The following is an 18,514-nucleotide window of genomic DNA, read 5'->3' as shown; positions in this document are numbered from 1 at the left end:
TCACTTCAAGTTTTTATGACAGTAACTTCCTAATTTTTCAAATTAAGCCTAATTCCCTTTCTTTTTTTCTTTTTTTAAAATCTGTACCCGAGGATATTTTTCCATTGATATTTAGGGAGAGTGGAAGAGACAGGGAGAAATATCGTTGTGAGAGAAACACATCAATTGGTTGCCTCCTGCACATGCGCCAACCAGGGCCCAGTCCAAAGGAGCCTGCAACCGAAGTATGTGCCCTTGACCAGAATCTAACCCAGGACCCTTTGGTCTGCAGGAAGATGCTCTATCCACTGAGCCAAACTGGCCGGTGCAAGATTAATTCCCTTTCAAAACAAACTGAATATTCATCATCTTGGCTGTATATGCTGATTCTGAATACAGCAGCTCACTACCTTGTCACTTTCAAAGCAGTATCTCACAGTCAGCCTTTAGATTTGGTGTGCAGTTTACCACGCAGGGCTGGTTTGTAATCTGCTGTGTACATTTTATATTCAACAGCTATGCAGTCATCATGTGGGAAGTCTTATCCAGAAAACAGCCTTTTGAGGGTGAGTGTGCGCTGACCTCCTCAGTGATGTCCTGCTGTGGGCCACATGCAGAATCTCTGTGGCTCATCGGCAGTAAGTCTGCCCCCGGCAGTTTTGTGGAAAACACACTAAAAAAGACATAACTCCCATGAACCCAGTGTACACTGAGCAGCAGACTAGATTCAGGGTCAGGAAAATCAGATGCTCGTTCTTGCTCTGACAGTAATTAGTTCTATCATCAAGCTATTACATTTCTTGAACCTTCAGTTTGTCCTCTGTAAAATGAGAATTTGTAATTCCTATTTCTAAGATTTATCCAGCTATAAAACTGTTCATATGAAAATTAATTAGTGCTCCCATATAAAGACCAGAAAACACTAAAGAATAATTCTTAAATTTTCTGAGATTATTTCTTAATATTTTTTTGTTAACCTTTATGGGAGGATATCCTTTTCATTGCTTTTTCAGAGAGAGGAAAGGAAGGAGAGGGGAGGGAGGTAGAGAAACAGAAACATCGATGTGAGAGAGACACATTGAATGGTTGCCTCCCACATGAGCCCTGATTGGCGACAGGAAGCAAACCCACTACCCACACACGTGTCCTTGACCTGGAATCAAACCTGTGACCCTGTCTAGCTGGCGTGGTTCAGTGGTTGAGCTATGACCCAGGAGGTCATGGTTCAGTTCCTCGTCAGAGTACATCCTGGGGTTGTGGGCTTGATGCTCAGTATGGAGTGCCCAGGAGGCAGCTAATCAGTGGTTTTCTCTCATCATCAAAGTTTCCATCTCTCTCTCACTCTCCTTTCCTCTCTGAAATAAATGAAAAAATATATATTTTTTAAAACCCGCGACCCCATGGTGAAATAGCTGATGCTCTAACTAACCACTGAGCTGCCGGCTGGGGCCATTTCTTACTTTGAAGTTTATATAAGTCACTTGCTGTGCAGCAGACAACCTCAGGGTCTCAGCAGCTTACAAACAAAACAGTATTCTCAGTTACATTGGATGCTAGTTGTGTAACCCAAGCACATCAAACTCAAATACTAACATGAGCCACATGAACAAGGTTTACTTGTGTGTGGGCCACAAAATAACAGAAGCTTCCATTTTCATGAAAATGTAGGTTTATTTCAATGGAGACATGCTGAATACAAAGGGCTAAAATAAATGAGTCATCATTAACATAAAATAATAGAACATTTTAATAAAAATTAATATTTTGTCTTGAACATTCACTTATCAGACACTGAATAACTGCCCAAATTAATAAGCGTAACCCAAATAAACCTATTTTTCTTGTTCTCTAAAAGCAAAATATTTCTGTTGCTCACACCAAACAACTCAGTACAAGAATAAAGATGTGGCCATCGGCTGCTAAAATACTCGCTGCTGGTGTTAGTGGAGAGAAATGGTGTGTAAGGGAAATGAATGCAACACCATTATAGTAATCAATCATTAGCAAACGATTTAGTTCATTATTAATAACTAGAGGCCCAGCGCATGAAGTTAGTGCACGGTAGGGGGCAGGGGGTCCCCTCGGCCTGGCCTACACCCTCTCGCAATCCGGGACTCCTCAGGTAGGCTCCCTAGGCCTCGCAGGCAATCAGGGCTATTGGGGCTTTCCTTCCCTTGCTGCTGGCAGCTGGCCCGCCTCTGCCGCTGCCACTGCTTGCCATCTGTGCAGTGCTGCCCCCCCACCACCACCACCAGTGGCCGGCCTCTGCGAGCAACAGGCGTGGAATATGATCGCTTGGCTGGCCTGGGCCTCCCTCTGCGGGGTGATGGCGGAGCCCTCCCCCCCCCCTCACCCCCGATCGATCGCCCCACTGCCCAGTGGCCTGGGCCTTTCTCTGCAGGGCGATGGTGGGGGCCCCAACCAATCACATCGCACTCACCTTGCCTGGCGCCAGTGTGTGTCAGCGTGGTCATCCGGAAGGTAGTCCAGATGGTCATTCTGCTGTTTAATCGTTCGGTCAATTTGCATATCATACTTGTATTATTATAGATTATGTATAACAGGGTATTGTAAAATTAAGTTATAAAACGTTTCTTGCATACCATTCTATTGGCTGGGCCGCACGTGGCGCATGGGCCGTGAATTTGACACGCTCGCCATAGCCCTTCCTGGGCTAATAAGTTCGGCTCAGCTCAGCACTGCTCACAGCCTATTGCCCAGATCATCCCACGCCCAGCCGAGGGCAGCCAGCTCCACGCTCCTCTAAGGAGCCAGGCCAGCCTCGATGCTGGGACACACTGTTCCCTTAGCAGAAAGGGCAGTGATTAGTCCTAAGACTGTTCTCTTGGTAGGCTTTAGAATGCATCTAGCATATTGGATCATAAAACTCTCCCATGAATGATGTGTATTTGTCTTGACAGACGTCACCAACCCTTTGCAGATTATGTACAGTGTGTCGCAAGGACACCGGCCCGACACCAGCGAAGAGAGCCTGCCCCCCGGAACCCCCCATCGCGCGCGGATGGTCTCCCTCATTGAAGGCGGATGGGCACAGAACCCAGACGAACGGCCGTCCTTCCTCAGTGAGTCACCCTGGCTTGGACCCTGAGTCACAAGCAGTTCGGAGACTGAGTAAATGTGCCTTGCAAAGTTTCACAAGTTAGATGGCCAGCTCGGTCACTTTTTATTTTCTCCCCTCTGGTTAGTCACGACGTTTGTACAAGGGTCACTGCTGCTAGTGCGGCACTGAGACTCTAACAGAAAGAGCCCGAGAGGGACCGTCACCATTCCTCAGCCTCAGGGCGTTCTGAGCGCTGAGCTGGCGCGGGGAACAGGGCAGTGACTGTGACTAAGTCGCTCTGTCCCTGGAGCCCACCTGCTGAAAGCAGAGAGAAACAACTAAACAAATAACCACGCCAGGCATTGTTCAAGCCCTGCAAGGCCAGGAGCAGGTGGCAAGAGGTGAGGGAGGGGGACGAGAGCCTCTTACTTAGAAGTGGAATTCGAAGCTTGAAGAGGAGGCAGCCAGGCAGCATCTTATCGCAGAGACACAGCCAGGCCGAGCTGGAGGGGAAGTCGGCATTCCGGAGGAAAGGGAAGGAAGGGCGTCACATGGGATGTGACGAGAAGGGAGGAGAGGCTGGGCTGTCATGAAGGGTTGGCTGTTCCCAGGAAGTGGGGAGCCCTGGAGGGGTGTCTCATGGACAGAGCTGATCCACTGGAGTTTATAAGTCACTTCTGCTGCTGTGTGGCCTGAGGTGGTCCCAGCCAGAGCCGGTCCTGCAGACAAGACGTGAGGCCCAGTGAGCTCTGCCTGGGAGGCAGAGGGACCATGGGCAGTGCAGGCACAGAAGGCCTGTCTGACCCCTGCATGACCTCGAGGCAGAGCTCTAGGGTGAGACTCAGGCAAGATCTATGGAAGAACTGAGACTTGGCCTTCCCAGATATTGAAAATTTTTACATTTCAAAGATTTATAAAAAATAAAAGGACAGCCACACACTTGGCATATTCATTCCAAATAAGCAATGAAATTTATTTTCCATTCAAACTCTGTCCAGTGCTCATCAGCATTATAGTAAAAGCCAGAAGCTGCAAAATAACGGGCTCACAGTGTCTCTGCCTCCCACAGCTGTCGGAGGGCACGCACCTCCTTGTCCCCAGTGCCCTTCGAAGCAGTTACTTCCGTTTCCTGAAAGCCTGGCTCTCCTGCTGATCACGTGCCAGCAGCACCTCCTGGGTTTCCCATTGCCCCTGCCTGGGCGACGGCCAACTGACTCCCGCACCCATGGATCAGGCCTCTGGCCCGGAGGAGCCCGAGAGCTTCTCTGGCCTCTGTGTGCTCTTCTCAGCCTGTCCTGCCTGCCTGTCCCCAGGCTCCACCTCACACAGGTCCCTCCCCAAGGCAGTAAGCCTGCAGTCCTGAGGCTCCCTTTCTCCCATCATTGTCCTTGTTGCCCGATAGCTGCTGTCTTAAAAACCACTCTTTCGCACGGCCGGTGAGGCTCAGTGGTTGAGCATCAACCGGTTCCCAGTCAGGGCACATGTCCAGGTTGTAGGCTCGATCCCTGGTAGGGAGCGTGCAGGAGGCAGCCGATCAGTGATTCTCTCTCATCGTGGTTGTTTCTATCTTTCTCTCCCTTCCTCTCTGAAATCAATAAAAATATATTTTTTAAAAATCCACACTGTAAGATATTTTCTCTGGTCTTTTTGGCTTTTTCAGGCCAAGTGGAAGTCCCTAGTTTCTCTTTATTTTGTTGTTTTTAATCCTTACCAAGGATATTTTTTCATTGATTTTTAGAGAGAGTGAAAGAGAGACAGACAGAAATAACAATGTGAGAGAAGCACATCAATTGATTGCCTCCTTCACACACCCAACCAGGGCCCAGACCAGGGGGGAGCTTGCAACCGAGATCGTGCCTTTAACCTGGATCGAACCCGGGACCTTTCATTGTACAGGCTGATGCCTATGCACTGAGCCAAATCAGCCAGGGCCCTGGTTTCTCTTCCAATCAATGGCCCAAACTGCGCTAAAACTGCTTCTGAAAGATCGGAACTTTCCCTCTGAGACACCCACTGCCTTGAGGGGCAGGGCTCCAGGGGCTGCTCCTGGAGACTCAGGGCTTCTCAGAACCAACACTGTTTTCAAAATAATGAATACAGGACATACTTCCCTTTTCATCACCCTTCAAGAGTGGATTTTGTAGAAGCTCAACAAGGAGTGATGATATCATTGCTCTAACATAGGGGTGTCGAACTCAATCAGAGAAGGGGCCAAAATCTAAAATCCAGCCTAAATCGCGGGCCGAATGGTTTACTGAACTGTCATAAACTGTCATTGTGATGGAAACGCAGCGGAGTGCAGTGATGACAGCGCGGTGCGGGCCACATTGCAAGGCCTGGCGGGACGGATTTGGCCTGCGGGCCTTGTGTTTGACACATGTGCTCTAACAGATAACGCAATGTGTTCTCATATACGCTTGCTTTAAGCTTTTCTGTTTTAATTTCTCATACACTAAATATCAGGGGACATGGCCACGTGTGCAGAAGCTCTTGGGGTGCTGGGTAATTGAAGAGTCCGAGCCCTAAAGGCTTGGGGGCTGCTATCTTAGATGATCATCCTGGTGTCTTCTCCTCTGGTGGTTTCCAGACACAAGAGAATACATCTCCTCCTCCATTTATCTTCCTCCTCACAACTTGCAACTGTCAGAGAGCCTCAGCCCTCTTCCAGGTCCTCGACTTCTTGCTCCATACTCTGCCTGGTGCTGCAGGCCCGCCCGCCGTGGCCCTGTCCACGTCCTCCGTGTGAGTGACACTTCCTGTGTGGCCCTGTCCACCACCTCTGGGTGAGTGACACTTCCTGTGTGGCCCTGTCCACCTCTGGGTGAGTGACACTTCCTGTGTGGCCCTGTCCACCACCTCCATGTGGCACTCAGTTTTCTATCGGGAGCGCTGGCCTCTCCCTGGAGCAGCAGGTTCCTGTCCTCCGAGTGATGTTGGTAGTTCTGAGTGTCCCCACGAGTGGGCCGCTGGAAACATTGCCGCTGTGGCTGCTCACCTGCGATCTGTGTGAACGTGTTTCCATGGCTCTCAAGTCACTACCTGTGAGTGAAAGTGCTCAGTTTTGATAAATTTATCTGCCATTTTTAAAAAACTGTCAAACTGATTTCCGTGGTGGCAGCATCATTTGCGTTTTCATCAGCAGATGTGAGGTTGCGTGTGCATGGCTGTGTACTGTTGTCTGAGCTTTAATTGCAGTTCTTTCCATGGGTGTGGAGTGCTATCTCATGTCGTTTTAATTTGCATTTCCTAGTGACTGATGATGTGAAACTTATTTTTTCATGCGCTTTTACTCATTTGTTTCTCCCCTTTGGTGAAACTGAATTTTTTGTCCATTTTAAATTGGGTCATTTGTCTGTTTAAGTCGCCCAGCGTTCTTTGTATATTCTAGACACAAGTCCTTCAGCAGACACGGGACATGCAGAAGTGGTCTGTCAGTCTGTGGCCAGTATTTCATTTTTCTTAATAGTGTCTCTTGAAGTATAAAAGTTTTCAATATTTTAAAGTTCAGTTATCAATTTTGCATGGACCCTGTTTTTAATGTCATGTCTAAGAATTCTTTGCCTAACCCAGGGCATGAAGACTCTCTCCTCTATTTCCACTTGTGCTTGTTCTGTTTCCGGTTAAGTCCACATTTGGTGTGAGGAGAAGAGTAAGTTTATGAGGGGAAGAGTAAGTCCAGGTGGCTCTCCATCTGTCCCAGCACCATTGGCAGGAATGACTATCCTGTCCCCATTAAATGTCCTTTTCAATTTTTGTCAAAATTGGAAGGATTTAACTTTAGACTCTCAGTTCTGTTTCTGTTCCTTTGATCTAGATGTCTATCTTATTTCTTCCGTCTCCCTACTCCCCTCCCCTTTCACAACCTTCCGTTTGTTCTCTGTATCTATTGTTTCTAGAGTCCGCATATATATGAAATCATATGGCATTTGTCTTTCTCTGTCTTACCTATTTCACTTAGCATAACACCCCGAGGTCCACCCTATTGTCTCAGATGGCACAATTCCTTGTTCTGCGTGGCTGGTCTGCGTTCCACTGGGGAGTGCACCGCAGCCTGACCCCTCCCTGTCAGCGGACACCAGGCTGCTCCCCTCGGGCTGTTGTAAACAAGCAGTGAACACAGGAGTGTGCGTATCTTTTCAGATGAGGGTTCTTGTTTGCTTTGGATAAATATTAGAAGTGGGGCCGAAACCGGTTTGGCTCAGTGGATAGAGCGTCAGCCTGCAGACTGAAAGGTCCCGGGTTCGATTCCGGTCAAGAGCATGTACCTTGGTTGCGGGCACATCCCCAGTGTGGAGTGTGCAAGAGGCAGCTGATTCGATGATTCTCTCTCATCGATGTTTCTAACTCTCTATCCCTCTCTCTTCATCTCTGTAAAAAATTAATAAAATAAAAAAATATATTAGAAGTGGATTGCTGAGTGATATGGAAGTTCTATTTTTAATTTCTTGAGGAACTCCATATTGCTTTCCACAGGGCTGCACCAGTTTATAGTCCCACCACATCCTCACCAGCACTTCCTATATGTTGATTTTTTCTTTTTCTTTTTTGCTACTTGTTGATTATTGATGATCAACATTGACAGGTGTGAGGTGATGCCTCATTGTGGTTTTAATTTGCATTTCCATGGTGATTAGTGATGCCAAGGACTTCCATGTATCCATTATTCATCTGTGTTTGCTCCTTGGAGAAATGTCTGTTCAGGGTCTCTGCCCACTTTTCAGTTGTGTCGCGTAAGTTGTATGTGCTCCTTATACTGTATATTTTGGATAGTAACCCCTTGTAGGATAGGTTATTTGGATGTCTTCTCCCATTGAGCATGTCGTCTTTTCATTCTGTTGACGGCTTCCTTTGCTGTGCAAAAACTTTTGTTTATGTAGTCCCACTTGTTTTTGTTTTTGTTGTCCTTGTCTGAGGAGACATGCTGGGCCTGGGGCCTTTTAGAGAGAGGTATGGGACATGCTGAGGCTGGATGCTGCTTCTTTAGGAAAATCTGAATATTAAAAAGATGTTGCTAAGACTGATGTCAGAGAGTTTATTGCCTGTTTTTTCCAGGAGTTTTATTGTTCTAGGTCTCATATTTAAGTCTAATCCATTTTACGTTTACTTTAGTTTATGGTGTATATATGATGTCTTTACGCCTGTAATAAAGGCTGTTAAGACAATTAATTGTCATTAGTGGGAAAAATTGATTTAGGCCCGCAGGAGTCCTCAAACTTTTTAAAGTGGGAGCCAGATCACGGTCCCTCAGAGAGCTGGAGGGCCGGACTATATGAACTACTAATTCCTACTGTAACACCTCGGCTGCGCTCACTGCCCAAAAAACCTGGCGGGCCGGATCAGACTCCTCTGCGGGCCGCATGTGGCCCGTGGGCCGTAGTTTGAAGACGCCTGATTTATGGCCTTATCAGCTAAATATTAGCATCTATATTATTCAATTTAATGACTAGATGCAATTTTTTTCTTATTTAGAATGTTTAATAGAGCTTGAGCCAGTCCTGAGAACATATGAAGAGATAACTTTTCTTGAAGCTGTTTTGCAACTAAAGAAAACCAAGGTAAATAATTGCTAAATGAAATGCTAGAAATCAGACTTTAAACAACCATGACTTTCAGTTTAGTTCTTAATTCTTACCTGTGTACTTTTCACAAGGATGGGCTAAGTATTGGGGAGGAGTTTGTCAGAGATTATAAATGCTGTCCTCTGTCACTGAGGGCTTTTCCATGCCATTCTGATGGCACCAGATTCCGGGCATTTCCAGAACTCTTGTCTATTACATTGTAATATGAAATGTGTCATGACACTTCTCCAAAGTGGTCATACAGATGGCCAAGAGTCCTACTGAAAAAATGCTCAGAGTCACTAATTATCAGAGAAATGACAATGAGGTACCACCTCACACCTGTCAGATTGGCTAATATCAGCAAATGACAAGTGCTGGCAAGGATGTGGAGAAAAGGGAGCCCTCGTGCACTGCTGGTGGGAATGCAGACTGGTGCAGCCACTGTGGAGAACAGTATGGAGTTTCCTCAAAAAACTAAAAATGGAACTCCCATTTGACCCAGTAGTCTCATTTCTAGGAATATATTCCAAGAAGCTGGAAACACAAATCAGAAAGATATATGCACCCCTATGTTTGTAGCAGCACAATTTACAATAGCTAAGATCTGGAAACAGCCCAAGTGCCCATCAGCAGATGAGTGGATGAAAGAGCTGTAGTAATATACACCAGGGAACGTTATGCAGCTAGTAACAAAGAAAGAACTCTTATCTTTTAGGGATGGGCCTGGAGAGCATTATGCTAAGTGAAATGAGCCAGTCAGAGAAAAACAAGTATCACACGATCTCACTCAGATGTGAAATCTTATGAACAAAATAAACTGACGAACAAAATGGATCCAGAGACATGGAAGCATGGAACAGGCTGACGGATTTCAGAGGGAAGGTGGGGTGGGTGAGTGGGTAGCAGAAGCCAGGCCAGAAGCCAGGCTCACGGCTGGCAAGCACAGCAGTGGTGGCAGAAACACTAAGGATGTCTGACTGAGCAGGCCTACGCCGTCAGTCAACATCCTCCGAGGGCTCCCAGACTGTGAGAGGGCACAGGGTGGGCTGAGGGGAACCCCTCGCCCCATGCACGAATTTTGTGTACGAGGCCTCTAGTCATTTAATAATAGCATCACTTTCATCGGTTTTTAACTTACTGTGTTGTTTTCACTTAGAGTTGTTATAGTTCTTCTTTAATTTTTTAAAGAAAAGTTTATATTGTGCGGTTGGCGTGTCTCAGTGGTTGAGCGTCAACCTGTAAACCAGGAGGTCATGGTTCATTTCCTAGTCATGGCACATGCCCTGGTTCAGGTTCAATCTTCAGTAGTAGGTAGGAAGCATCCAATCAGTGATTCTCTTCCATCATTGATGTTTCTCTCTCCCTCTCCCTTCCTCTCTGAAACCTATAAAAAAGATATATGTTTTAAATCCTTATATCAGTACTGTGAAACTCGTAGGACAGGAATCTCGTTGCCATCGCACTGGTAAGATCCCCAGTGCGTGGATGTCAGTGACACACCCACACGGGGCCTGGAATAGAATATAAATTTAAGGTTTTTCATAAAGAAATTGTTAAAACAAAGATCACCATTTGGGATAAGCTGATTTGTTTGAGAATTTTACTCATGTGATTTGTTGCTCGTGTTAAAGCACATGTATGTGTCCGCTCCAGGTGCAGAGCGCTCTGAGTGCCGTCCGCGCAGGTGACAGGAAATCGGAGGCGTCTCTGAACCTCTCTCTGAGCCACAGTCCACAGGAGGTAAACACTTCGGCCGATAAACTCAGAGTGTGAGGAGAACAGGGACGGTCATCCCGTCTTATCCTGGGAGGTCCTGGGATCTGCGGTGCCCAAGGCCGTGCCCAGGGCCGTGCCGGCTGGCAATCCCTCCTCCGGCCCCTGTGCCTCGCCCAGCCGGCCCGCGGCCTGTGGCTCTCTGTGTCCCCGCGGGCAGGCGGGAGGACGTTGCTCCGGTGCTGGGCCGTCCTGACCTAGCTCTCACTGTCCGTCTGCCTGTCCTCCCCTCCCGGGAGGAGGGCGCCACGGTGATGCTGTCACCAGGAAGGTCTGAGAGGCGCTCACCCGGGCTTGCTGCATCGGTCCCTTCTCTTAAGAGAATGTTCACTTTACGGATTCAGAAAAGACCTTCAAATGAGTGCTGCCACTCGGCACATGGTCTTTAGATCTGCTTTCCATCCGCCTCCGGCTCTCAGAGCGCGCTGCCCTTAGGTAGAGACACAGACGTCACCGGGGAGCCCGGCACCCAAGGCATGTCCGAGACCCCGCACTTCTGCAGGCCCCGGGGGTGGATGTGGGCGGAGGAGGCACCTGCCTAGGTAACCAGACTTGCAGATTTCAAATGTCTCATAAGCTGTGCAGAGCCTCTAAAATCATATAGCAAATCCTGGGAAAGCTATGATTTCTACTGTATTTAATTATTGTACACCCCCAATTTAAGTGGATTTTTAAAATCAGGTTTTTGTTTATTTGATATACTATGTGGTTTTTTTTTTCTGTAAGCTATAACTGTCGTTTTGATTATGATAAGCCACAAGCAGGAACTGTTTAGGAAGCAAAGCTACATACCGTTTAAATGGTTTTTCTTTAACCTGACCCTGGGCCCTGTTTGCCACAGGAATCGTGCGGGGCTCTTCGGCATCACGCATGCAGCAGCTCCTTCGCCAGGCTCCTGTCCGCGCCTCCGCTCGGTGACTGTGCAGCTGGTATGTATGTTCGTAGTCAGCACGGCTCACAGTTTCCCACTTTCTTTCAAGCTGGTGTTCTTGGCAAACGGTTTTTATGGCTCGTGTCTCCCATTGGCACCATGGCACATGTTCACGAGGGACACAGTACAGGCCTGGGCTGTCCATGAGACCCCTCCTGAGTGGAGGGCAGGCTGCTGGGCAGTACAGGGAGACACGGAACAGTCTCTGAGAGAGGAGCAGTGTCTGCGTGTGCACAATGTGGCCGCAGGCGGTGCAGGGGAGGTGATGGAGCTGGGGCGGGGGAAGAGGGGGGTGTCTTCCCAGCAGCCTCAGGGACCCTGGGCCCCATGGCCAGGAGCTGCACTTCGTGCTGAGAGCAGGCGTTCTGGTCCGTTCTTTCATGTCGCTCTGCTCGGCTCTGCCATCACCAAGAACTTGCTGGCGGAGACTGGACCTGTCGTTACTCAGGGTGGGCATTCCAGGCAGAGCGACAGCCTCGGGGCTCGGGTTCGAGGGGCGCACAGATGGGGAGGCCAGGTGTGGTGAGGCCGACCTGGCTGCGCTGTCTGGCTTTCCCCTGGATGGGAGCCACCTCTGCACGCTTCTGAGCAAGGGAGTGACGGCGAAGTCCTTGCTGCAGTTAAGTCAGGACCTAGCTGGACTCCATTCCATTGGGGAGAGCAAGGAGACGAGGGGGGGCCGCTGGGAGACAAGGCCTGATCAGAGCACAGGAGGGGCGGGGGTCCCCGATGGGGGAGGCCCCCTCTGGCAGGAGGGACACAGAAGCCAGGACTGGGAGGGCGTTGGTGCTAGTGATGAGACTGTTTAAAGTTGAGGTGTTAAGTTGTAATGTTTTCAGTGAGGTGTTCAGCAGCATGCATGAGGGCCATGCCCAATTGGCTGCTCAAAATGGGAGATGGAGGTTCTGTAAAGTCAGAGGAGGTAATTACTCAGACTTGGGAAGAGGTGGCTGCTGAGGCCTGCAGTGACAGGGTAACAAGGAGAACGTGGGAAACACGTCACACACCGAGTAGAGGACAGTTCCAAATGCGGAGACACAGAGGAGGGAGGGGCGACGAGAGAAGCAAGATCCATGATGTGTCATTCACATGGGCACAGCAGGGAGGGTCCGGGAAAGCGTTCGGGTAAGCCCTCCTGCTCTCAGGAGCGTTCACTCCCAGCCCAGGGGTGCACGCAACTCGAGCAGCAGAGGGTGGACACTGCTGTCCTCCCCGTGTGACACTGCTGTCCTCCCCGTGTGACACTGCCGTCCTCCCTGTGTGACACAGCCGTCCTCCCCGTGTGGCACGGCCGTCCTCCCCGTGTGACACTGCTGTCCTCCCCGTGTGACACCGCTCTCCTCCCCGTGTGACACGGCCGTACTCCCCGTGTGACACGGCCCTCCTCCCCGTGTGACACTGCTGTCCTCCCCGTGTGACACTGCTGTTCTCCCAGTGTGACACTGCTGTCCTCCCCGTGTGACACGGCCGTCCTCCCCGTGTGACACGGCCGTCCTCCCCGTGTGACACGGCCCTCCTCCCCGTGTGACACGGCCCTCCTCCCCGTGTGACACGGCCGTCCTCCCCGTGTGACACGGCCCTCCTCCCCGTGTGACACGGCCGTCCTCCCCGTGTGACACGGCCGTCCTCCCCGTGTGACACGGCCCTCCTCCCCGTGTGACACGGCCCTCCTCCCCGTGTGACACGGCCCTCCTCCCCGTGTGACACGGCCCTCCTCCCCGTGTGACACGGCCGTCCTCCCCGTGTGACACGGCCGTCCTCCCCGTGTGACACGGCTCTCCTCCCCGTGTGACACGGCTGTCCTCCCCGTGTGACACCGCTGTCCTCCCCGTGTGACACGGCTGTCCTCCCCGTGTGACACTGCTGTCCTCCCCGTGTGACACTGCCGCCTCCCCGTGTGACACCGCTCTCCTCCCCGTGTGACAGTGCTGTCCTCCCCGTGTGACACCGCTCTCCTCCCCGTGTGACACTGCTGTCCTCCCCGTGTGACACTGCCGCCTCCCCGTGTGACACGGCCGTCCTCCCCGTGTGACACAGCCGTCCTCCCCGTGTGACACGCTGTCCTCCCCGTGTGACACTGCTGTCTTCCCCGTGTGACACCGCTCTCCTCCCTGTGTGACACTGCTGTCCTCCCCGTGTGACACCGCTCTCCTCCCCATGTGACAGTGCTGTCCTCCCCGTGTGACACCGCTCTCCTCCCCGTGTGACACGCTGTCCTCCCCGTGTGACACCGCTCTCCTCCCCGTGTGACACTGCTGTCCTTCCCGTGTGACACGGCCGTCCTCCCCGTGTGACATGCTGTCCTCCCCGTGTGACACTGCTGTCCTCCCCGTGTGACACCACTGTCCTCCCCGTGTGACAGGGCTGTCCTCCCCGTGTGATACTGCTGTCCTTCCCGTGTGACAGGGCTGTCCTCCCCGTGTGACCATGCTGCCCAGAGCTGCAGGAGAGCTGGGACGCCCTCCCCCAGCGGCAATGCTGTCTTTCAGGAAAAACCCCGGACGGCCCGGCCCTGCTTCCCCACCCGGCCAACCACAACAGTGATGACGTGTCCGCGGCTCCCACGGCCCTGTTCTGTGACCAGGAGACCGCCCCGTGCTCCCTGGCAATACACCCTCTCTCAGCCGAGGGAAATTCAGGTAAATTTCGGCTGCGACACGCATCAGTGGTGCCGCTCAGCTCTACACTCTGCTCAGTAGGTCTGCCAGGTCAGTGGTTCTGTCTTCACTCCCCAAGATGGCAAACATGTGCATTCTGCAGTCGGGAAGCACTTCCAGCCCCAGCACCAGGGGCCGCGCAGTCACGGCTCAGGGGCCATATGTCACAGCTCAGGTGCCGCGCGGTCACAGCTCAGGGGCCATATGTCACAGCTCAGGTGCCGCGCGGTCACAGCTCAGGGGCCGCGCGGTCACAGCTCAGGGGCCATATGTCACAGCTCAGTGGCGATTCCTCAAGGTCTGGGGAGGGAAGGTGGCTGGGCCCTGGGGTGACCGGGAGCGTTACTAAAGGCAAAGTTGCTTTTGTTTATCTAACACACATGTGTCAAACACAAGGCCCGCGGGCCAAATCCGTCCCACCAGGCCTTGCAATGTGGCCCGCACCACGCTGTCATCACTGCACTCCGCTGCGTTTCCATCACAATGACAGTTTATGACTGTTCAGTAAACCATTCGGCCCGCGATTTAGGCTGGATTTTAGATTTTGGCCCCTTCTCTGATTGAGTTCAACACCCCTAATCTAACAAATATGCAGGTATCTTTTACACATTTTTTTAAAACCTGGAAAATGGTTTTGCCCCACCATTTATAGCAGATAAAAAGGGAGTGCTTTTCCAGGAGGGATGAGAAGAGAAAATTAACAGCATCCCCCAAATGCTGGTTTTCCACGTTAGCACAGTCACAGTGACACACAGTGTGTGCCTCCGTGTTTATTTCCATCTTGTTTTCTGCCTCACACGTCTTTCCTCACTTTCCCGCCGGCACCGTGCAGAGCGCCCGCAGCCCGGGGTGGCCCAGCAGTGGATCCAGAGCAAAAGGGAGGAGGTCGTGAGCCAGATGACCGAGGCCTGCCTCAACCAGGCGCTGGACGCCCTGCTGTCTCGGGACCTGATCATGAAGGAAGACTACGAACTCGTCAGCACCAAGCCTACGAGGACCGCCAAGGTCAGGCAGTTACTGGACACCACTGACATCCAGGGAGAGGACTTCGCCAGAGTCATAGTGCAGAAGCTCAAGGACAACAAGCAGCTGGGCCTCCAGCCCTACCCGGAAATCCTGCCGGCTTCTCGGCCGCCATCCCTACTCTTGGTTCAGAATAAAAGCGTATAGGGGACTCGTCTTCAAGAAGAAAAGTCAGCTTATTAAAAGGTATTTTATATTTCTCTTGCCCTGATCAGATTGTTTTTATGAAGTCCATGTGAGTCTTAGAAGCTTTAATGAAGTTTCTCCTTCAGGTAAAACAGTAGCCTCCTCCGCGACATCACAGTCTTTAAAATTAAAATAGTAGAAGGTATGCATTTTGCTACATAGCTCAATTTTTGTCTCTCTAGTTAATTGAAGCTATTTTTTTTTTTGTCTTATTTATTTTTACTGATTTTAGAGAGAGGGGAGAGGAGAGCGAGAGGGAGGAAGAAACGTCGACTGGTTGCCTCCATTCACACCGCGATGGGAGCGAAGCTGACAGCTAGGTGTGTGCGGGACTGGGAGCCGCCCCTGAGCCTGTTTGTGGTGCCTGGAGCAGTGCGCCCACCAGCGCCACCACCAGCTGGGCATGGAGCCATCTCCAACGTGCCTGCGCTTCCTGGCACGGTGACTGCGGCATCGGCGCGCCCATGGAAGCGCCTCACATCACTGGGTCCTCATGGCTGTGTGAGCGGCTTGGCGTGTGCGCTACGCCCTCTGACCGGCCCTCCGCTCCGGCCTCCCCCACGGTGTGCATTAGACCGCTCCAGAATATGTTCTTGTGTTTAATATATTTTATTGGTGTCAGAGAAAGGGAGAGGGAGAGAGAGAGAGACATCAATAATAAGAGAGAATCACTGATCTGCTGCCTCCTGGGGACCGAGCCCGAAACCAGGCATGTGCCCTGACCAGGAATCAAACCATGACCTGGTTCCGAGGTCGACACTCAAACACTGAGCCACGCTGGCCAGGCCAGATTGCATTTTTAAATGTTATTTATTGAATTCTTCTTTTAAAACTTGTTTAATGAGTAAGACAATACAAGTATATAAAGAAAAATATTCATCTTTCAATATGTGTTTCTACCTCCGTTTCTGACCTCGGCAGACAGCCTGGGTGTGCACAGGTGCTGGTCCTTGCTCCTCCGTCCTCCCCGGGAGGCGTCTCCTCGCAGCATTGCAGCAGCAGCTGCTCTGGGCCGGTCTCGCAGAGCCTCGCCCATCGTCTAGCAGCTGCGTAATGCCTCAGGGCGACTTTTTCCTTTTCCCTTTTTTCTAATATGTTTTACAGATTTTTAGAGAGAGCAGAAGGGAGGGGGAGAGAGAAATAGCAACATTGATGAGAGAGAACCATCAATAGGCTGCCTCCTGCATTTCCTGCTGGGGATCGAGCCTGAAACCCTGGCATGCTCCCTGCTCCTTGGCTCCTGGGTTGATGTTCAACCACTGAGCCACACCGGCAGGACGGCCTTTTCTTTTTCTTTTCTTTTTTTTAAGATACAGTGAGTTCTTTTTTGGTTAATTGGGTTATGTCACTAAGTGAAAATGTACAAGGAATAATGAATGCCCTTTTCTGAAAATGTTTGTTGCAATGTCAGCAAAAAGCTTGACACAGGACAGATGGGAAAGCACAGCTCTCGGGCTCTGCACCCTCAGTGAGAACATGAGGAAAAGTGAGATGACAGATGGTGTTGAGGCACCTAAAGACTCTACTACAGCATGTATTTCCCTCTCCGTGTTGGAGCTCACATTCGCCTGTGGTGCCTGTGGAATACGGAATTTCCGTGAGAGACGGAGCACGTGGGGGAGCTTCTGTTACTGCGCCTGTCCTTTTTAAAGTGCGAGGCTACAGTTCAATAAAGTTCAATAAATCAAGGGAAAAGTGTCTTTTCTTTTGAAGGTTTTCCCCTTTCTGTACACATATCCTAAAGTCTCAATTATTTTAAATCTTGTTGGTTTCCAGTCGGCCTTCGTATCGGTTTGACGATGTGCTCCTCTGGTGGCAACGTGAACTCTGCCATGGTCTTCCATTCCGTCTGATCTGAACACTGGGCCTCCCGCCACTCTGCGTGTGGTCTGCCATCCCCGTGACTGGCCATCAGGGAGCACGTGCCAGGTCCCCCGTGACTGGCCATCAGGGAGCACGTGCCAAGTCCCCCATGACTGGCCATCAGGGAGCACGTGCCAGGTCCCAGTGACTGGCCATCAGGGAGCACGTGCCAGGTCCCCCGTGACTGGCCATCAGGGAGCACTGCCAGGTCCCCCGTGACTGGCCATCAGGGAGCACTGCCAGGACTGATGGCCACGCGGTGAGGCAGAGGGAGCGGTCCCGGGGACCTGCAGTCAGCCTCCAGAACTGGTGCCCCTGCGGCCGGGACTCTGGCCTGTGGTCGGAGCTCCTCCTCCGCCTTCTGGTTCAGTAGATGTCACCCCGTCACTCACCTCTTGTGGACAGAGAAGAGGCTCAGGCTCAGCCCTGCACCCCAACACAGCACACACCCTCTTCTCATTCTCCAAGTTGCTCTTTGTCTGAAAAGGACCGTCTGCCTGTGCCGCTGGCGGTGGTTTCCGTGTGGACATGGCGGCTCTGGGCTTTCCCGAAGGGGAAGGGAGCGGAGTGCAGAGCGCCCCGCCGGCCTGGGCCCGCAGGAGGACGCGGGTGCGGGTGCAGCGTGCCGGGGGGACCGCGCAGTCCGGGCCTGGTGCCGAGCGGAGGAGCTGCATGGCACTGCCCCGGGGAGGACACGCACCCCACGGCCGGCCTGGCCTCACATTAAAGGTGGGGCTTGTGCGGGAGCCGGCGTCTCTCAGCGCCACTGGCTCCTCGTCTCGGACGGACCTCCGAGGGCACATTTCACGTTTTGCAGCCGCGCTGACCTCCGGCAGCACCATCACACTTGGTGTTTTAGGAAGATCGCCGACAGGAGAGCCGTCACCCGGAGCCACAGCCGGCTTTCCATGGAGGAAGGCAGGGAGCCGGCCGTGCGCGGGGCAGAGCGAGGCGGGGACAGGCTGAGCTGAGCCAGCGCTCACCACCCCTCCCCCCGTGACCCCCCACCCTCCATGCCCTGACCCCCCACCCCTCCCCCCGTGACCCCCCACCCCTCCCCGTCCTGACCCCGCTACCCCTCTGCGCCCTGACCCCCCACCCCTCCCCGTCCTGACCCCCCACCCCTCCCCCATGACCCCCCACCCCTCCCCGTCCCTGACCCCCACCCCTCCCCGTCCTGACCCCCCCACCCCTCCCCGTCCTGACCCCCACTTCTCCCCGTCCTGACCCCCCCACCCCTCCCCGTCCTGACCCCCCACCCCTCCCCGTCCTGACCCCGCCACCCCTCTGCGCCCTGAACCCCCACCCCTCCCCGTCCTGACCCCCCACCCCTCCCCGTCCTGACCCCCCACCCTCCCCGTCCTGACCCCCACCCCTCCCCGTCCTGACCCCCCACCCCTCCCCGTCCTGACCCCCGCCACCCCTCCCCCTCCCCGCCCTGACCCCCCCCCCCCCCCTCCTGACCCCCCCACCCCTCCCC

The 18,514-nt window shown here is 52.2% G+C and overlaps 1 protein-coding gene across 1 annotated transcript in view; it reads left to right on the top strand.

The window, feature by feature from the left end:
- Nucleotides 1–15,181, top strand: part of RIPK2 (receptor interacting serine/threonine kinase 2) — a 33,147-nt gene extending 17,966 nt beyond the window's left edge. The window contains exons 5-11 of the mRNA XM_036437337.2: nt 496–545; nt 2,901–3,062; nt 8,510–8,595; nt 10,255–10,341; nt 11,216–11,303; nt 13,795–13,944; nt 14,795–15,181. Coding sequence (XP_036293230.1) covers nt 496–545; nt 2,901–3,062; nt 8,510–8,595; nt 10,255–10,341; nt 11,216–11,303; nt 13,795–13,944; nt 14,795–15,132 — 961 coding nt within the window. The 3' untranslated portion in view covers nt 15,133–15,181. The remainder of the gene's footprint in view (nt 1–495; nt 546–2,900; nt 3,063–8,509; nt 8,596–10,254; nt 10,342–11,215; nt 11,304–13,794; nt 13,945–14,794) is intronic.
- The last annotated feature ends 3,333 nt before the right edge of the window (nt 15,182–18,514 follow it).

Source organism: Pipistrellus kuhlii, unplaced genomic scaffold (genome assembly GCF_014108245.1).
Source record: "Pipistrellus kuhlii isolate mPipKuh1 unplaced genomic scaffold, mPipKuh1.p scaffold_m20_p_14, whole genome shotgun sequence".
Classification (NCBI taxonomy): domain Eukaryota; kingdom Metazoa; phylum Chordata; class Mammalia; order Chiroptera; family Vespertilionidae; genus Pipistrellus; species Pipistrellus kuhlii.
The sequence above is the reverse complement of the archived record's forward strand: the minus strand, read 5'-3'. Positions and strand labels throughout refer to the sequence as shown.